At 38.2% G+C, this 21,618-nt stretch overlaps 1 protein-coding gene across 1 annotated transcript; it reads right to left on the minus strand.

Annotated features, from left to right (window-relative positions):
- Positions 1 to 1,223: 1,223 nt before the first annotated feature.
- LOC114923155 (vomeronasal type-2 receptor 26-like) lies at positions 1,224 to 21,289 on the minus strand. The gene is made up of 10 exons (XM_029285738.1): positions 21,131 to 21,289; positions 20,659 to 20,975; positions 19,778 to 19,808; positions 16,165 to 16,289; positions 14,168 to 14,407; positions 12,718 to 13,009; positions 10,936 to 11,802; positions 7,732 to 7,959; positions 5,297 to 5,423; positions 1,224 to 2,125 (listed from the first exon to the last, which is right to left on the minus strand). The coding sequence occupies exons 1-10, from the start codon at positions 21,287 to 21,289 to the stop codon at positions 1,224 to 1,226; spliced, it is 3,288 nt and encodes a 1,095-aa protein (XP_029141571.1).
- Positions 21,290 to 21,618: the final 329 nt, after the last annotated feature.

Below are 21,618 nucleotides of genomic sequence, written 5' to 3' on the forward strand. Positions count from 1 at the left end.
TTTGAGGCATTGTTTACCTTAAAGAATCTTTTATTTGAAAAAACAAAGTATCAGCACTACATAGTTGAAACCAGAAACTAAATTCCCCTCCCCTGGATACAAAGTAGCAAAGTGCAATTCCCTCCCCATGACTAAGTTATTATTGTTATGACTAGCTGGACTCTCATCCCTATTCCCTCTCCCAGCATCAACTAATTCTAAAAGCAACAGAGAAAATGGCTGCATTTCCAGCTGTTGTCAAAGCAAGAACATCCAATGTTAGCAGCATTGATATTAAACACTAGAGGGAAACTGAGGGGAATAAATATTACAATTTAAAGAGAAGAACACAGAATCTTGACTTACAATTACAAAATAAAGCAAAAAATGAATATTGAACATATTGGAAGATATTTTTAAACAAGAGACTTAGCAATTAATTTTCATAGTGTCAACAGAGACATCTGCCTCTATGGAGAGACTATATTAAAAAAGATTATGGAAGGGGAACAAGTTCTGAAAAGTTCTAGACTGAGGGGAAACTGGATTTACAAATTATAGGCTACAAAAATGACATGGAAAAAACAAAATGTGTGAGATAAAAACAAAATCTGACTGATATTTTAATAATTAAAAGAGATATACAAATAATAAACCAAGAGAATGACCTGGATAATTTTCCTATATTGGATTTACAAGAGACTTGCTAATTTTTTAAATGATCTTATGAGAGGAGACAAATAAAAAATAAAAAGAAATAAAGTTCTTGATTTTATTTAAATGCACTGTTAAAAAGAAAAGAAAGAAATACACAATTGATTTATTTGACCACAGTTAAAATAGATATGTTATTATCTCTGATAACTCTTAATGGATTTGCCTGTACTAACCCTGGAATGGCAATGCTTCTGATGATGGGGAAAAATAATTTCTTTATATATTTCTATTCAAATTTTTACTATATTTTTAATTTCCTGTTTGATTTTTCTTTCTCTTTTTACATTCTTTCCTTTTATGTACTGTCTACTTTTTCTTTTTATTCTTCTATTTTTTTCAGTTCATATTAGCTTTTACTATTGTAATTGTAACTTTTTTTTTTACATACTACCTCCACACAAAACCCCCCCACCAGAATTAGCCAAGGTTATTGCAAATAGTGTAACAGTAGCCTTTAAAAAAAAAGCATGTCATTTTTTTTCCTGGATATAGTGGATGGGGCTTCCTGGGACAGTTTCCTTGCTTCTTCAGTGGTTTCTCCACTTAAGTTTCCCACGGTTGTTCAGTTCAGGCCTGACAACAATAATGTACCATTTGGGCAAAAATATAAAACTCAGCAATCCAGCACTGGAAGCTAAAATAGAGAAAATTTCCACAGCAACCATGTATTTTCCTTTGGTGCTCAGGTAGGTTGGGACAAATGACAACCACACACTGCAAAACACTAACATGCTGAATGTAATAGATTTGGCTTCATTGAAAGTATCAGGTAAATTCCTGGCAAAAAAAGCTACTATGAAGCTGGCAATGGCTAAAAAGCCCATGTACCCAATGACACTGTAAAACATGATAGGAGATGCCTCATTACATTGCAGGGTAATTTCACCCATCCCTGAGTGCATATTAGCATCTGGAAATGGGGGACTAGTTGAAAGCCACACGGTACAAATGCCTACTTGAATAAAAGAACAAGAAATAACAATGGAACTGGCCAGCCCTTTCCCCATCCATCTAGTCCTCTTTGTCCCTGGTTGGGTAGCCATGAATGCCAAAACCACAGTGATGGTTTTGGCCAATACTGAAGAAATAGCTACTGAGAAGACTATGCCAAAAACATATTGTTGCAGGACACACTTCATCTTCTGAGGCTGCCCAATAAAAAGCAGTGCAGAAAGGAAGCAAAGCAGGAGGGAGATAAGAAGAGTGTAGGTGAGGTCTCGGTTATTGGCTTTCACAATGGGAGTATTGTGGTGCACTATAAAGGTTCTTAATAAGGCAACAGTTATCAGGGAAAAGAAAATGGCACTAATGGCTAAACCCATTCCCATAGTTTCATTATAGGATAAAAAGGTTACAATTTTAGGAATACAGGTATTCTGATCCTTGTTTGGGTAATGATCTTCTTTGCATTCAACACAGTCAGGCATATCTGGAAAACAGAAGCTTATCCTTAGATATACAATGTTTGATACTAATGTAGTTCATATAAATGTTAATTTTAAAATGGTAAAAGTAATTTTCTACAAGAAAAACCATTCACTTGAGGGATGAACCATTTGTACAAGAACCCAAATTTGGATGCCTTATTTGGATTTCACAGAAATTCATTCAGCTTTATGATTGGTGTACTGACTAGTTCTATCTGTCTATCAGTCTAACTAGCTATTTAGCTATCTACCTATCTAGCTGTCTAGCTATCTATCATTTATCTAAGTCAAACTATATACCACCTATGTATCATATCTTTAGGCTAACAAAATCACTGCAATCAAAAACTAATGTCAAAGAACTCCAACAATCTGATTTGCATTTTTTTCTTGAGTAAATAACAAAATTAAAACTGAAAATGAAATTTACTGAGAAATTATAGGCTAAAGCCGTGATGGCGAACCTATGGCACGCGTGCCACAGGCGGCATGCAGAGCCATCCCTGATGGCACGCGAACCATTGCCACTTCCCTCCTCTCTGCGCATGCGCAACTCTTTTGCGCTGTGCGCATGCTGCAGGGTCCTATAAAAGAGGGAAGCACGTGGCAGAAAGCGAAAGTGAGAGAGAGCAGAGCAAAAGAGGTAAGTTTTGCGTCAATTTTTAGTAATCTTGCAGCCTGCTCTGCCTCGCGCAGCCCACCCCACCCAGCACTGTGTCTGGCCTGCCACTAATTTTGCACTGTTTGGCTGCAGTGGATGAGGCAGCGACCACCGAGGGAGGCTGAGGCCAAGGCCGAAGAGCCCGGCCCAGCGGCCCCGGAACACCCCGCTGGTAGCAGCATCTTCTAGTGCCGACATTTATCGTAATCGTGTAGCCCGCCCCGCCTTGTGCAGCCTGTCCCGCCCTGTCTCTGGCCTGCCACTGAGTGGACGAGGCAGCGGCCACCGGGGGAAGCTGAGGCCAAAGAGCCCGGCCCAGTGGCCCCAGAACACCCCACTGGCGCTGGCATCTTCTGGTGGTGGCATTTCTCGTAATCGCACAGCCCGCCCCGCCTCGCGCAGCCTGCCCTGCCCCATCTCTGGCCTGCCACTGAGTGGACAAGGCAGCGGTCACCGGGGAAAGCCGAGGCCAAAGAGCCCATCCCAGGGGCCCCGGAACACCCCGCCGGTGCTGGCATCTTGCGGCGCCTGGCACCGCCATTTCTCATCTCGCAGCCACCTTGCTCAGCCCACCTGTCAAGCCCCTGTGGGCTCAACATTCACGGGGGGGGGGAAAGGCACACGGCCCAGCCATGCCAGCAGTTCTGGGGGGAGGCCACCACTCAGCTGGTCATCAGGAGCCCGGTTAGGGCGGGAGTCTCCAGCGACGCCGGCAGCGCAGAAGGTAGTTTGGTGGTGGCGCCGCCGAAGGGCAGGGCATGTAGATTGGGAGCAAATCTACAGCTACTGACTCGGCCCTGAAGCAATCAGATGAAGCCTTCCAGACCTGCTAAGAAAAAGAGGCAAGATGCCATGACCCAACAGGAGTGATACAGCACAGTGATGCTGCGAGGCAAAGGCGGCAGCAGGCCTGGTTCTAAGCTCCGACCAGACATGCGGCTGCAATCTAATACACCTCACTGGCAAGAACAAGATGTGACGGCGACACAAGTTTCCCCTGCAGCCTCCCACAGGAGCACTACCAGCATCAAAGTAACAGTGGCCTGAACGCCCCTGGGCCAATCTCCTCGGCTCGCCGCATTCTTCTTCCTGTCTTGTGCGGCATCTACCGCCCCGGAGATGTAGTCTGGCCACGCAGCTGCGAACTGGCCTTTACACACCACGCCTGCCTTTAACGCTCGCGCACCAAACACTAAAGGAGGGGGAGGAGAGGGGCCCAAGAAGAGTGGGGGGGGCTTCATCATTGACAGTTGGAAGGGTGGAAATGAGGAAGTTTGTGGGGAAGGTGGATGGTGGGAGATTCTCACATATGGTCGGATTTCAAATTATCGTTTGTAATGGTCTTTAGTTTGGAGCAAGTGTGAACTGGCTGTACTCTCTGCCATAGAAGAGCCATTTGCTATCCTTCCATCTGCCCTGAGTTACTCCTTGAGTCTCCCGCACTTTTTTGATCCTTAAACTTATTCAAAAATACCATCCTTTTTATATCTGGATTATGCCTAAGGAAAGTTTATAACTTTAGCTTTAAGTATTCTTGCTTAAAGAAACATCAGTAAGAATATTCTCCTGCAAAATACTACTATATGTAGAATATACTAAACAAAATATAAGGGGAAAAAAGCCCAGAAAAAAATTGTGATAATGAACAGTTTGGATCCTGACAGTTTTGCATTGCTATACTGTTTATCAATTGCACAGTAAAATTATTTGAAACCAACATTTTGTGCTATTCTAATGCACAACTGCACAAATATGAATGTAATCTCTGAGGAGGCTATCACATCTGGGCTACAAAAATTTGGTTAAAGCATTCATCGTGTTTGCTGATATTTATTTCCTTTTAAAAACTGGTTTGGTTCTTCCATTTATTGTTTAAACTGGTTTAATACTTTCATTTATTTCCTTTTATTCCCTTAAAACTGGTTTGATACTTCCATTTATTGCCATTTATTCTCTTAAAACTGATTTAATTGTTCTGTTTATTTCTGATCCAGGAAACCTATAACCTCCATGCCATTTCACTGCCTCACCCGCCAGAGAACCCCTGGATCGCCCCCAATCCTGCCCGGTCCCCACAGGCATCTCTCCCCAGGAGCAACGTTGAGGTGGCCACGCCCACTTGGTCACACCCATTTTGTGGCCATGCCCACGTGGTGGCCACGCCCACTTGGCCACGCCCATGCGTTGGCCATGCCCCCAGCACCCAGCGATGCATAAGTGGGTTTCAGGTTGCAGTTTGGGCACTTGGTCTCTAAAAGGTTCGCCACCACTGGGCTAAAGGGTAGAATTTTCCTTAAGCTGACATATGAAAATTCTTATATTTAGCAAAATAACAATCAAGTATATTTTCAGCTTCCTATTTTCAATGAGAATCAGTTAATTAAAAACAAGATGATCGAGGACATAACAATTCCATTATAAGTCTGAGAAACTTTAATTTAGGGAAGCAAGTTATACGTCCAGTGTAGTGAATAATGGCTCATGTCTTTGAGAAAAGCACTTTACCTCTTACCTTCCCATTCAGAAATCTTGCTTTCTGGACAGGGAATGCAATCATAGCAGCAGAATGGCTCCCCTTCTTTCTTTTGTTTCCTGTAACCAGGGTAGCACTTTTCATTACAAACAGAGATAGGTTCCACCTAATTCATCAATGAGAGTAGATAACATAACCCTTCACAAGGAAAACTTTAGAATCCTTACAATCCAAAAGACACATATTACTGGAGAAGTTCTTTAGGTTAAAATATTAACCTAAAGTTATCCTCTTCTGATTTGGAAGCAGCTACTCCAAGCTTGCTGGAAAAACCCCAAACTAGAAACAGACTAATCCAACCCTCTTGAAAATTCACTCATTATTAAAAGACTTGTTCTTTAACATTAGTTCCAATTCAGGACTCCAATTTTTCCCTGAATTGCTTTTAGAATAAGTTGCTTGCAGATGTACACTATTTATTAAATCTTAAAACTGAAGATGGTAATCTTTTACCACAACCAATATAATGTTATATATTTCATGACAAACTTTACTCATGTGTGTGTATACACATACGAGTGTGTTTGTATGTGTATGTTGTGTGTGTGTGTGTGGTTATGTATATTGCAGGTAGTCCTCAAATTACAACTGTAATGGCAGCTGCCCGTTTTGCTTGTCACCCAGGAGGATGTTAAGCAAATCATGTTAAGTGAACATGCCTCCCATCTCTTCTCTTTCCGATGCATTTGTTAATCAAATGCACAGGTTATTGATTGCACATGGGTAACTCAGGGGTAGGGAAGACCATGGGGAGGGAGACTGTGAATGAACATGGTCACCTACTTCCGGCCACCCAAGGCCTCTCCCCAGCCACTGATATATCTCATGCTCTGCTTCCTACCCCTTGGGTTCCCACTGCTGCTTCTGGCCTTCTCCATACCAACCCCCTGTCACTGATCACTCACTTACCTTTTGAGGATCTCCAAAGCTGAAGCTATCAGGATAGGAAAGGAGAACAAGTTGGGCAACGTGGTACAAAATTGCCTGTCTCATCTGAAGCCCTTCTAAACAGAAGAACACTGACACTGACATCCCCTAAACACTGCTGAAGATGTTACCTAGCCTGGTTATGAAATGTTTGGAAACCAATCCACAAGTTCAGAGAAAGAACCTTCACCCTGCCTGTCTTTTTGTCAAACACTGGTGAAGCTGTTTTCCTTTCATCGCTATATGCTAGCCTTCCATCCTGCTCCCCCCCTTAGCTTTGCTAATCTTACACTAGAAGAGTTAGACAGCAAATCTCTTTGCTAATCTTACACTAGAAGGCAACAGCAAATCTCTCTTTCTTGCAGGCTTCTCCTCTTTTCACAAAAGCATTCTGAAAATGCTTTTGCTAAGAGGAGAAGCATGTGCAAGAATGCAAGATCTAATGCAAGATCTACAGCAGAGGTCCCCAACCTTTTGGGCACCAGGGACTGGTTCCGTGGAGAGAGGTTTTCTGTGCTGCCTGCATCCCACGGATGGGGCGTTGTTTGTTTGTGTGGATCAGTTGCTGGCATGCCACAGCCCAGTTCCAGTGCATGGACTGAGGGTTGGGGACCCCTGATCTACAGTGTTCCTGCAGGCCTCTGTCTTCTTCTCAAAAGTACTTTTGAGTCTAATGATTCAATAATCATTAGACTTTTTGATTCTGCCTTGAATCTAAGCTCATTTCAAAAGTCCATTTTTAAAATTACTAAATATTTCTCACCAGTAAAATTGTCATTTTATAAAATGTATCACCTCTTTGACAAAAAAAAGTTTATATCTTTATGTATTTAAAAGAAGCTAATTATTATAACTCACATAGAATAGCAGCAAAATTGAAAAATGGACAAAAATAAAAGTTAAACATAATTATCTTTTTCTGACTAGTACAAAATAAATTTAAATGTATTAAATTTTTAATAAATGTAAATAAATAAATAAATAAATAAATAAATAAATAAATAAATAAATAAATAAATAAATTTAATCTGCCAAGTACCTGAAACCAACCAACTAAATTTCACAAAAAGTTTGGAAGACGGGATATTGATAATATTAGTGGTGGATATTATCTTTACAGGTAACAATGCACAGTCTTCCTAACAGCAATGAAGCATTTTTCCCATAGACTGCCTTGCAAAATATTCCCAAACAGAAATGACTTTGCATATTGTTCATTTAATTTAAAGTACTGCAAATAAAGTATGTCCCCTTAAAAAAATGATTTGCAGAAATGTGCATTTTAGAGAAGCCCAGATGAAAATATATTTTTATGTGTATACCAAGTCCAAAATGTATGATTTGAAGACATAAGAAAAAAAGTAAAATATTTGGCAGATTCATTATGTTTGGCAGATACATTCTGAGCAATGATACATTTTAGGACAATAATTACATCTTTGTTAATAATAAGGCAAGTACCCAAAAGGGTGCAAGTTATATCTTACCTGATTAAACCAACTGTTCCAGACAATGAGATTTTCATTCATAGTCAATTTTGGGTCTCTTGGTTCTTGGGAGTTGATCATTCCAACCTTTATTCCAAAAAAAGACTTGTTTGGAAACAAAACCCAATTTATAATATCAAATGCTGTTAGAAACACACCATTCTGGTCAAAGGAAACTTTGTCCCCTATCGTATTGTTAAAGGACACTTGCTTTAGGAAATAGAGGAGCTGAGGATGAAATGGAAAAAAAATATCTAAGAAAGTGTTCCAACTCAGGGAACTGAACAAAGATGTGAATATTTGTTTCACCTATCCACTTCCAGACACAACATGTACAGCATACAGTATTTCCTTGGAGGGTGGGATAATTTAATATGAGTCAGCCCCAATTGTCTCTCTCACACTATTAATTTTTGTCTCCTCTGAACTGACTTTTAACCCAATAAATCAGGTTGTCTTAAGGAGAAATGATGAAGCAGTAGCTAGTATAGCTAGCATACTAGTATAACTTATTACTTTCTCACTGATTTTTTTCTCATAAGCTTACCACAACAAAAGGGGAACCAGGACGGAGAGAGGGAAGGAGGGAGAGAGGAAGGAAGGACAAGTAAAAAATAGAGGAAGGAAAGAATGGAGGGAGGGAGGGAGGGAGGAAAAGGAAGGAAGGAAGAGGAAGGAGGGAAAGGAGGAAGAACAAAAGAAAAGGACAAAGAGAAAGGAAGGAAGAAGCGGAACAAGATAAAGGAGGAAGGGAAGGGAAGGGAGGTAGGAAAGGAAGGAAGGAAGGAAGGAAGGAAGGAAGGAAGGAAGGAAGGAAGGAAGGAAGGAAGGAAGGAAGGAAGGAAGGAAGGAAGGAAGGAAGGAAGGAAGGAAGATTTCTGATGCTCCCATAACAATAAGGAAATTAAACAGGAATATATTTTATCACAATTTTTGCTCAATCTGTATGCTGAAGTGATCATGTGGAAATTAGATCTAGAACTCCATGATGTTTGGGGGAAGATTGGAGGAAGAACCACAAATAATTTGAGGTACGCAGATGATACAACACTATTGGCTGAAAATAACGAAGACCTGGAAAAAATGATCTGGAAAATCAAGGACGAAAGTGAAAAAGTAAGATTGAGTCTTAACATCAGAAAAACAAAGCTATTAACAACAGCTGCAGATGGACATGAGATATTTAAATCAACAATAAGGAAACTGAATTAGTTCAAGAATTTATCTTCCTTGGATCCAAAATTGTTCACAATTTCTACTCCTGAAGTGAAACTTAGGCCTCACCACAATGGTTAACATGAATAAGATCTGGAAAAGCAGAAATATTGGTATAAATATAAAAAGCAGGCTAGTTACAGCAATAACAACAATAACAAGAATAAGAACAACAATAATAATAACAAGAACAATATTCTCCAAAGCGCCTGAAGGCAGGACGAAAAGCAACGGATGGAAACTGATCAAGGAGAGAAGCAACTTAGAACTAAGGAGAAACTTCCTGACAGTTAGAACAATTAACCAATGGAACCACCTGCCTCCAGAAGCTGCGAATGCTCCGACACTGGAAGTTTTTAAGAAGAGACTGGACAGCCATTTGTCTGAAATGGTACAGGATTTCCTGCCTGAGCAGGGGGTTGGACTAGATGACCTCCAAGGTCCCTTCCAACTTTATTATTATTATTATTATTATTATTATTATTATTATTATTATTATTATTATTAACAACAACAAAAACAACAACAACAACAACAACAACAACAACAACAATAATAATAATAATAATAATAATAATAATAATAATAATAATAATAATAATAATAATAGTAATAAAGTTGGAAGGAACCTTGCAGGAAACCCTGTACCATTTCAGACAAATGGCTATGAAGTCTCTTCTTAAAAACTTCCAGTGTTGGATAGTCTGCCCTATAATGATGGATGGGTATGAGAATTGGCCAGTAAGAATGGATGATCAAAAAGAATTAATGCCTTTGAACTGTGGTGCTGGTGTAAATTATTGCATATATTATGGACTGCCAAAGTAACTAATAGAGAGTTGCTAAATCATATAAAACCATACACATCAGTAGAAGCTGAAATCATAATATTATGTTTGATTTATTTGGCAATGTCATGCATTCAAATTCATCGGAGAAGTCATTGCTGCTAGGCGTGATTAGTGGAACAAGGAGAAGAGGCAAGCAAAGAACATGCTGGCTTGATAACATCAAATATGATACAAAGATGATCATCAAACAAACGAAAGAAACTGTACTTGATAGAGTAGCATGGAAAGCACCTGCCTATAAAGTTGCCAAGTATCAGATATGACTGAATGATTAACAATAACAACGTGAAGTTTAGAGAACTTCATTGTGCAGTTTTCATTGAAGAACAAGATTCATTCCAACTAAAACCTAAATACTTCATGTAAGATCATTTTAGCTAGAAATAACAAGACTGTGAGTTCTAATCCTGTTTTAGGCATGAAGTGAAGTGGGTGAACTTTGGCCAGTCTCTCCCTCCCAGTCTTATGAAGAAGACAATGTTAAACCACTTCCAAAAATCTGGCCATGAAAAGTTCAGTAGCAAGGAGATGGGATTGACTGGAAGAAACATGCAAAAAGAAACCTACATGCACACAAATCCTAAATATTTAAATTAAACTTTGTAGGAATATATTTCCTGAATACCAATAAATTATTGTGGAACATAATTTTAAATTTCAAATTAACCAAGTGGGTGCTTACCTTGAACTGACTATATTAAACTGAATTAAACTACTTCTTACTTGGGATTAAGATCTATTTAACTCAGTAGAAAATAATTGTGAGTAAACCATTTTAACTTTATACTAGCATGAAAAGACGAGAGAAGCTATCCCAAATTCTGCTTATATAACATTAATCATGTAACAACTTTTTAATATAGGCTACTCAAGAATTTTATGTTAAAGAATGGATTATGATCTTAATAAAAGATTTGCTTCTTATGAAAACTTTTCTAGAATTGTTTATTAATAAATGTAATAAGTTTAATAAATATTGATCAAAATCATATACCCACACTGTTATAGGAAGCATTACATTAATATATGGATTCCTATTAGCAGGTTTTCTCACTAAAGTTTACTAGTATGTTTTTACAGTATTATTAGCCCCACCATTGAGAATAAAGAACCAGTGGGCCTTTCAAATTTACATTACCTCCCATGAGTGCTGAGTCAAAAATGTCCATTTCCATCTCTCCACGATTCTTTTGTGCTTGAATCTGTAGGAATACATGGCATGCAAAGCATGAGCAACAGAAAAGACAGCATTATAGATGCTGTAGCTATGCCCAGTAATGGTTTTCTCTAAAAAGTTTTCAGAAATGTTCTCCAAACTCTCCAGTCCACTGCAGAGCTTACTGTATCTATGGTTCAGAATCCATGTGGGAAAGTTGCAGCTAAAAGCAGAGGACCAAAAGTCCCTCATTAAAAAATCTTCTTTCACACTGGAAGGCTTTCTGTCCTGAATAAATTCTTGAAATCCTGGCAGTCCATTGGAATGAACAGCCAAGGATAAAGCACCAGGGTAGATTAGTTCAGCAGTTTTTTGACCTCGTTTATTGCTATAGAATTTAAGTTCTACTTGAGCAGTCAAAATCCACACTTTACCATTTATCTTGTTCCTTCTTTCAGTATCCCTTCCTAGACCTAACAACCTGTCCAAAAACACTGGAGTGCGAATATCACCAAAGAGGAGAAATATATTAGCTGTGCTGGTCATGATTCTATTCCATACTTTAAATTTCCATTTTTTTATATTTCCATATTCAATTTTCATTCCTATATTGTAGACTGTGTCTATAAAAGCAAAGCAAATGCCATGAGTAACAAATGCTGGAACCATAATCTGAAATATCCATTCAGAATTTATTCCAGTTGCAGTGAAAAATCCAACCCAGGTCCACCTGAAGTAAAGAAGTAATTTGAGAATCTCCCTGTACTGGTGGGCTTCATTTGGAACCATCTGGTAGAAGTAAGTGGTATGGGTATGATCCATTGTCAGTGGAGCAGAGCCATAGGAAAGCTAAAAAAAATGGTAATAAGAGAAGAGACAAATAATAAAATAGAATGGAGCAATATTACTGTGTACATCTGCTTATTCTTATTATTTCATATTTCATCCAGGAGTTCAAGAGAAATATCTATAATGCTTTCTCCTCCTTTTCCCCTAAAAAGAAAAATATTAAACAGAAAGACACTGACTAGCCCAATGTCACCTAGAAAGCTTCCAGGGCTGAGAATGGAAAGTTCTGCTCTTTCTTTATCTGCAATGCAGATTTAAAATCCTGCAATGCATATCTATCAATATTTAAAACTGTAGAGTGTATCCTTTTGTTAGAACCCAAACCTCATTAATATGCTAAAAAGATAAACTATATTTCCTAAAAATATTAAAAATTCTTTTGGATAAAAAAGTACTTCCATTTTCTTTTGACTATCATTTAACAATAAAAAGAGCATGGAAGCAAAACAGATTGTGATAAGCCATTCAAAAGTCAGACTTTTAAAATGTTTAAAATATGTACCAACATATGCAAATATATAAAACATATAAAAATACTAGCAGCACTGAAAAACTTTTTAATACTGGAATATTCTGGGCTGATACTTCTCAGATCAGCTATATTAACATACCAATAAATTTGATATGATTACAGGAAATAAATCCATATCTATCTAGAGAATGCATTAAAAAAGGATAATTGGATCACTTCTAAAGTGATAGAACTTTCTGACAGATTAGCTATGTTGACACACCAATAAGCTTAATAATAATAATAATAATAATAATAATAATAATAATAATAATAATAATAATAATAATAATAATAATAAGGAAATAAATCGATTTCTGTCTAGAGAACACATAAATTAGTGATGAGAAAAAAATGATAACTGGATTATTACTAAATGCTTGTAATCAATACATATATCCTACCTGAGGTATCTTGTAGATGCTAAAAATATTTGGGATTTGATAGGAAGATTCAATGCCAAGTCCTTCAATGATTGCAAGAAGATTGTCTTTACTATCACAATGGTAATTGGGGAGAAAATGATTCTTTGGAGAAATAAGTTGCATTGCAGAACGAAAGGCCCATCTAGTATTGATATGGCTATCATATATATGGAATCCAAGGGTAATGTTGGGTAAGATCTGGGGATCTTCATTGATTTCCTTTATCGCAAAGACCAAGGCCAGAATATGCTGGTAGTTCTGAGTCATAACCCTACAGTGGGATTTCCATTATGTGTCAGACTAATTTATGTGCCATAGTATAAGAGGCATACAGTACTTGGTACAAAACCTTGACCCAAAAGATGATCTATCGATTAGAGGAAGACAGGGATGGACCCCATCTAACAAAATTATATATAATGTGTGTGAAATTTCTAGAGTAAGGCAAATTAAGGATTTATCTTTTTTGGAAGAAATATGATTCTCTGCCATAAATATGAGTTCTAGGCCGTAGTTTAAGAGTCATGTTTGGTATAATATTTTAAAAAGTTACCTCAGCATGAGGCCCCCCAGCAAGCTAAAGGATGTGATTTACTTTTCAACATTTATTATTTATGGCAGGCTATTTTTAAAACAAAGCAAAACTTGCACATTAAGGAGATGATTTATACTTTTCTAATATGCTAGCTTCTTTTCTTTCGTTCCCAGATTGATTTTAGAATTCAAAAATGTAACTGTTGATGTATCTCTACTCAGACCACTAGTCAATTTTGGCAAATCACCCCAAAATGCTACTTTCAGAGAGTCCAAGAGAAAGGCTGAGGTGGACCCCTTCTATACATAACTTTCTACCAAGAAAGTTATATCAGACTTATGGGAAATCTTTGGGAGTTGAACCTGATTTTCATAAAATTTACATTGCCTTTTTACCTTATGTATATTTATATTTGTATCTAAAGACATTTTCTGATTATTTAAGATTGTTACACATTTCTGGTTCCTGCAGAGGGATAAATTCAAAAACAATTATACAGAGTAGAGTTCTAATTTGAAACAACTGTTGAATTAAGAGAATCTTGGTCTAAATGAATGAAAATGCATTCCTTAGTAAAAAGTTAAATGTACGTGTTGCTCTTTTATGTATTTACCTAACTACCTTTAGCAATCTTACTAAATTGTCTTAAAATCTAACTAAACACTATTCAGTCTGTAACATTTTGACTTCATTAAAAATATCTTAAACACTGGCTATAAAAGTAATATTTCCTTGGAAAAGCAGGGGAACAAAATCAGATTTGAAATCGTACTTGATTTCTAGCAAAACAACCTACTCCATTCCTTGCTGCAATAAATCATACCAATAAAATTGATCTGCTGCATATACAGTAATCTATGCAAAAGTATACTGAAGGCAAACCCAATTCCTTACTGGTACTTTTCAGAGTATGTCGGAGATGGTGGTTTATCAAAAGTTTTGGGGCTGGAGACAAAGAAGGTTTGACAAACAAGGCTACCAAAGAGAAGATCCCCTGGCTGAAGATACATGTGAAAAATGTGATGGTGATCCACAATTCTACACTTTACATTCATCTGGCATGTCAGATGAGGCAGCAGCAGAACAAACAATGCTACTACTATCAACATACTAAGTACAAATTGACCCTCTAAACTAAAACACAAATACATGTATAACTACATCTATGAAAATAATAGATGGATTTAAATGAAAATTGAAATATTATGACTGAATCACAAAGAGCATATGTTTGGAACAATCTGACTCAAAATCTATCTGTAAATCATTTTTAGTCCTGTATTTATATATATTTGTTACAAATGTTCATCTGTGTGCCTGTACACACACACACACACATACACACATAGTACAAACACAACTACACAAGGATATGCTGTCATACGTGTAAACAAGTTGTGATAAAATCAACAGGGACCTTGGAAAGCAATAGAAATAATTATAGTTGTTTGATACTTGCCTAGAATTGATGAATCCTCCATAGCATTGTTGAGAAATAGGGTTGTTATCTTTCCCTTGATTATTTATTATACTTTTGCAGTCTGGCAAATAATTTTTTTTAGATATACATTGTTGCACTACATCAAGTAATACTTTTTTCCCCCTCTTGAAAGGATTGAAAGGATAAACATAGACTCTCAGTTTATTATTGTATATCCATTTTAATTATTTCTTTTCCAGCTAAAACACAACATGATACAAGTGTTTAAAATCAGTGGGCATGAATTGAAACGGAAATTGATAAAGACAATTTTTTTAGATATTTTTAGACAATTTAGCACAATTGCAGTAGAACTTCCTCACTTTCTTCTAAGAGTTATAAATTCTTTCAGCAATTGTATAGTTTAGTAATTTGACAGTCTGCACCGAACTTGAAAGATTTCTCACCTTTAACAAAAGGTATATCTTCACTGCATCCTTACAATAATCTTGACAATTGATTATGCTGAATTGCCTCTGAAGCAGTTGGGCTGGCTGGGTGAGACATTTTGCCAGTATTTTGCAAGATATTTGATCCACATCTCAATTTGCATGTCCTCTCATTTGACAAATGTACTACTGCTATACCTTCCCAACTTTCTGCTTAAAAAAACAGTTTTCAATTGCTTTTTTTCCTCTTTCAGGATATATATACATTTATATATTGATATAGGCACCACATTTACACTGTTATATAATGCAAAGTTAAATTGAATGTATATGTACAAAGCTAAGGATATAAAGATAGAAACCAGTAGCTTCTTTTTTTCTTGACTTAACAGTTTAAAGCTTGTTTACCAAGTATCCCTGATCAGATCAATTTTAATCTTGTGCCAGTAAAAGTGTGTCATCCACACTATTATGGCACAAAGGGGGGATTTTGGGGTCAGCCCCCCAGAGAAGGAAATATTAAAAGTTAAAAGGGCAGAAAAATATATTTCCTCAAAGGATCTTAAAGAGGCAGAAAGGCATGCTCAGTTTTTCTTGATATCCCAAGGTCTCCCTCCCCCAAGCAGAAACTAGCTCTGTACAAATGCAGATGTAAACCATCCAGGAAGGTTGGAAGCCCCAGCTAGAAGATTAAGAAGACAAAGACCCCTAAAATCTAGGTGTACCCTACCCAAAGTCCAAGACAGGACATAATAGGATTAACTCACAGATGCCAAAGGGACATAGGTCAAAGTTCATGCCAGAGGAAGCAACTCCAAACAAAAGGCTCCAGAGGGTATAAAAACCCATTCCCTACATGTGCTCAACCCTTTTTCCTCTTTATTCTGCCAGAGCCAACTTTCTGTCTGGCTCTCCTCTTCAATAAACTGTAACCTTCTTTCTAAAGCAATCGCCATGTTGTTTATCCCTGTCTTGGACTGAACCATGACGAAGACTTTTCCTTCAACAGGTGTAAGGCATACTTAGACTGGGCAGTATGCAAGTCATCGAAATCCAAGGCATTTTCAGTGAGCAAGAAGAGCGCAAGGCAGACAACAAGGGTTCTAGAGCTGGTAAATGCAGATTTGGTTGGCCCAATGCAAGCCAGCTTGGGAAGAGCAAGATATGCAATGATCATTGTAGATGATTTCAGCAGATTTGGTTTCTGTTATTTGCTAAAAAGCAAAACAGAAGTGATGCAAAAGTTCAAGCAATGGGTGAGCTTCACAGAAAGAAAATATGGGCAACAGATATGCCAGCTGCAAACTGACAGGAGTTCAGAATTTATGTCAACAAACTTTCAACAGTGGTTGGGACAGCTAGGAATATGACATAGATGCACAAATCTGTACACAGCAGCTGAGAATGGTGGGCTGAAAGATGAAATGGAGTCTTGCAAACCATGAAAGATTCACTGCTGGAGAATTCTGGTCTGAGCAGGTCGTATTGGGGTGAAGCTATGTTGACTGCCATTTATTTAGTCAATAGGCTGTGGAGTTACTCTATCAATGATACTCCATATGCTGTGCTATATGAGAGAAAGCCATCTCTGGCACATTTAAGGGTGTTTGGAAGCAATGCATGAGTGCATATTCCAAAGGCAATCAGGAGAAAAGAGCAACAAAAGGCTAGGAAGCTCACATTTATGGGCTATGAGCCTGGCTCAAAGAGCTATCGCTTTAGTGATGGAAGCAGAAGTATAGTAATTTCAAGGTCTGCTAGCTTTGCAGAGCAGAATTGGGACAGAATTGATGCCAATTCTGGAAATGATCCACTTAGTGACGGTGACTCAATGACGGTGTCAGCATACAGGGAAGAGAAGCTGATAATAAGCAAGAAAAGGAGTCAGAAGAAGATGGTGACTCTGATGTGAAGCAGGAAATGGTTGATAGTCAAGAGCAGTCAATCCCATGCAGGTCAGAGCGATTGAACAAAGGGATTCCACCTGATAGATATTCAGCTTGGAAAGTAAAAGTGTGTAATGTGTGGTATGAGTCACAAAATTACCCAAAGTAGAGCAAGAAAAGTAGAAGGAGGCCATGGACAAAGAAATGAAACCCATGGATGAACATAAAGCGTTCAGCTCTATGGTTTTGCCACCAGGCTACAAAGCTGTAGGATGTAAATGGGTATACCAAAAGAAAGTGTTACACAACAATGAAGTCCAATATAAGGCAAGATTAGTGGCACAGAGGTTTTTGCAGAAGAAAAATGTGCACCATGATTAGGTATTTGTACCAACAGTAAAAAGTTGGTATTAGCATTGGCAATGGCATGTGATCATAAAATTTGGCACTTTGATATAACTACAGCATTCCTCAGTGCAGACTTGGAAGAAGAAAGTTACATGGTTCAAGCACCAGGGTATGAAAGTAAAAAGCCTAGCATTGTGTATAAACTGAACAAGGCCATTTATAGGCTGAAACAGTCATCCAGAAACTTGAACATCTGTTTAGATGTGGCATTGAAGGGTCTTGGGTTCAAGAGTTGTAAGGCTGATGGTTGCATATATACTGCAAGGTTTCACAGTGGGGATTGCCAATTATTAGCATTTATGAATTATCTTTGCTTCATTGCAAAGGATCTAGCATAGGTGAAGGAATTTGCTAATCAACTGGAGAAAAAGTTTGAATTGAAAAGTCTGGGTGAAATACAAAACTATCTTGGTGTAGAGATACAAAAAAAACTGAGAAAGATGGCTACGTTCTCAGTCAAAGAAGGAAAATTGAACAGCTGTTGGAATGATACAACATGAGGGATTGTAATTCTGCTCCAACACCTATGAGCATAAATTTTCACAACACTTTAGGTGAGGACAAAAGTGAAGCCTGTGATCAGGAGATATATCAGTCAGCAATAGGAAGCCTGTTATATCTGTCACAATGGTCCACCAGACATAGCTTGTGCAGTAAGCATCTTAAGTCACTGTACTGCTGCATCAACACAGTTGCATTAGATGGGTGTGAAAAGAATTCTCAAGTATTTGAAGGGAACTGTGAACCTGGTATGTACAGCTGTTAAAGGATTTAAATATAGAAGTTAAAGAAGCTGTAACAGTATTTGAAGATAATGCTGCTTGCATTAAAATGGTAACAGGTGACAAAGTGAAAAGTGGAAGCAAGCATGTGGATATTAAGTATTGTAATGTCTAAGAAGCCATTTGGAAACCTGCCCTTATTGGCAAACGAGTCCCTAACACAAAGAATGATACCAGACCCACACTCACGAAAACCACACAGGAGGTCACCACCACACATCCACGCAAAAAGCAAACCCAAACCCACACAGATGACGAGGCACGACCACAAACTAGAAGTCAGTCCACAGCTGCATCATTAGCCACTTTAAACCCCTCCAATCCATACATAAAGCAAACTGACACCCACCATAAAGATGTGGCACGACCACAAACACGAAGCCAAACAACAGCAATGAAGCTCACCATCTCAAATCCCCCTGCAACTCAGACAAACCTGAGCACAACAAAGCCCCCACCCAAACAGAACCCCCCCCCCATCCAATCAGAGCACAGCCAACCCCCCATTCAATCAGAGCACAGCCAAGCTCCTTAACCAATCAGAACACACCTCCACCCAATCAGAACACAGCCAAGCTCCCACCCAATCAGTTCAAACCCCACTGGCAGTTAAAAGGAAGAAACAGCTGTGAACACACATTACTCCTAGAAGCACGAAGCTGAAGACACCAGCCTGAAGATGACGAATGTGACTTCGTCGAAACGTCGCCAAGACACTTCTAATTTTACGTGGGAGAAAACCCGAATAACTAAAGACCTACATTCAAACACCCGCGAAAACCTCAGAAAACATATATATATATATATATATATATATATTAAAAATAACATAAAAGACATACCCATGACTCCTGGGAGGATCCATAGTAGAGTACAAAAGTAAAGAACACCAGGAGAAAAAAAGAGACTCTAAAAGAAAAAAGAGATTGAGCACATGTAGGGAATGGGTTTTTATACCCTCTGGAGCCTTTTGTTTGGAGTTGCTTCCTGTGGCATGAACTTTGACCTATGTCCCTTTGGCATCTGTGAGTTAATCCTATTATGTCCTGTCTTGGACTTTGGGTAGGGTACACCTAGATTTTAGGGGTCTAAACTATTTTTTAGAGTCTCTTTTTTCTCCTGGTGTTCTTTACTTTTGTACTCTACTATATATATATATATAGTATATATATATATAAATGATGAGCTCCGGGATGTAAGAAAAAAGGCTTCTTTATTGCTAAGCTTTCATCAACAAGCTGTTGACATCATCAGAGCAAAGGGCTAAATGACAAGGGAGCATGTGCATACATTTACATAACCGTTAAAAATGGTTACAGTATGGCATGTGCATATAGCGTGCTCATAAAAAGCTCGCTCGTAAAAAGTCACATTGGTAACAGCAAATACACGGAAGTCAATCTCCAGACGAAATTCCAAAGTCGCACCTATCAGCTGTTTGGCGCATAAGCTCCATCATGCCTATCAGCGCCTATCAGCGATAGGTTCTCAGGGCGCCGCGTGCAGTCGTATGCCGGATGGATTCTTTGCGCGAAATGCAGCTGGGAGGTTCATCTCACTCCATCGCGTGCAGGTGCTGTGGGATCTGACCTGCAGGGAGATAAAGCAGATGCCCTCATGGGGCATATAAGTGGTTTGCCCGCCCTCACTCCCCCTTTTTTGGATGCTGCGAAATCATCCCCACTGTAGGAATCAGTCTTTTGGATTGTATAGTTCTTTTAGTGTAGGATTGCTGTGTGTGTATGTCTTGTTGGGTATGGTCATTTGGCATGTTTGTGTGTGGTCATTTATTATGCTTGTCAGTTGTGGGTGGTTTTGTGGGGCTTGAGGATTGGGCTGTAACATCTTGTTCCATTGAATGTGATAAGTTATGTTTCATTGCAGGGATCAGTTTTGATCTTGGTCTTAATATTCTATTGCTATTCCGGTATTGTGTGTGTTTGTTTTGGTGCGTGTGGGTGTCTTGTGAGGTTGTTGGATTTGTGTTTTGGATGTGTGTGTCATGGATGTTGTGGTCAGAGGTGTTGTTGTTTCTGTGTGTGAGAATATCAGAAGGTGGTGTGTTGGTTGTGTAAGTTGTCATAGTTGTGTTAGAGTTATGTTCTTTATTTGGATTTAAAGAAAAGGGTTGTGTTGAAGAAAGGATGTCTGTTGTGTTGGTTTGGGGTTTGGCATGTGGGTGGGGTGGTGCCTTTGTGTTATTGTTAGTTGAATTAAAGTGTTTAGGTATTTTGTGTTGTTGTAAATGTCTTTTTAAAGTTTGGTAAGGGGATAGTAGGTCGATGTATCTGTTAATAGATGGACCATTACATCCAGGAAGGGTAAGGTGTTATTCTCTTCTTCTGCTGTAAATTGAATGCTTGGATAGATTGAATTTAGTTTTTGTAAAAATTTGGTGGTGTCACATCGCTTGATGACTACAAAGGTGTCATCAACATACCTAACCCAAAAACTGGGTTGATAATCAGTCATCACCACACATTCCAGATCTTGTAATACCACTTCAGCAATGATGCTTGAGATGGGTGACCCCATGGGTGTGCCTTTTACTTGCTCATATATTGTGTCTTTGAAAGTAAAATAGGTTTGAAGGCAGAAACCCAGTAGTTGTACGTAGTCCTCTGTGTTAGGAGAATTGGGGTATTGTAGTTCTCCTTTTTGTAGAAGGTTTCTAAAAACAGAGATGGCTAGATTTTGGGGGATGGAGGTGAATAGGGATATTACATCGAATGAGATCATGATCTCCTCATCCTTCACCTTTATTGGACACAATTTCATTAAAAAATCTTCAGAGGATTTTACTGTGGTTAAAGAGTTACTGACTAGGTGTTGGAATTTTAGGCTTAACCATTTTGCCAGGCCATAAGTGGGTATGCCTCTGAAAGATACAATGGGTTTAAAGGGACTTCTACCTTAGGAGTTTGGCATCTTTTATGCTGGAACCAATCATTCACTGCATTGAGAGCAGTGAAGATGTTAAAAATATATGGACTCCCCAAAATCCATAAAATCTTTTGGCCATAGTAAGCACACAGAGAATCCACTGGCATTATCTGGTTGTCATACTCCATGTACTAGCTATATAGATCCAAATAATATTATCCTATGAAAACTTTAAGTTTTGTCTAAAGTTTGCAGTCATAATTACATAATCCACTACTTTCTCCAAATCATTTTTTAAAGCTACTGATTTCTATCTTAATATCCTTAGCTTTGTACATATACATTCAATTTAACTTTGCATTATATAACAGTGTAAATGTGGTGCCTATATCAATATATAAATGTATATATATATCCTGAAAGAGGAAAAAAAAGCAATTGAAAACTGTTTTTTTTTAAGCAGAAAGTTGGGAAGGTATAGCAGTAGTACATTTGTCAAATGAGAGGACATGCAAAT

Source organism: Protobothrops mucrosquamatus, unplaced genomic scaffold (genome assembly GCF_001527695.2).
Source record: "Protobothrops mucrosquamatus isolate PMUCROS unplaced genomic scaffold, P.Mucros_1.0 scaffold2150, whole genome shotgun sequence".
NCBI classification, from domain to species: domain Eukaryota; kingdom Metazoa; phylum Chordata; class Lepidosauria; order Squamata; family Viperidae; genus Protobothrops; species Protobothrops mucrosquamatus.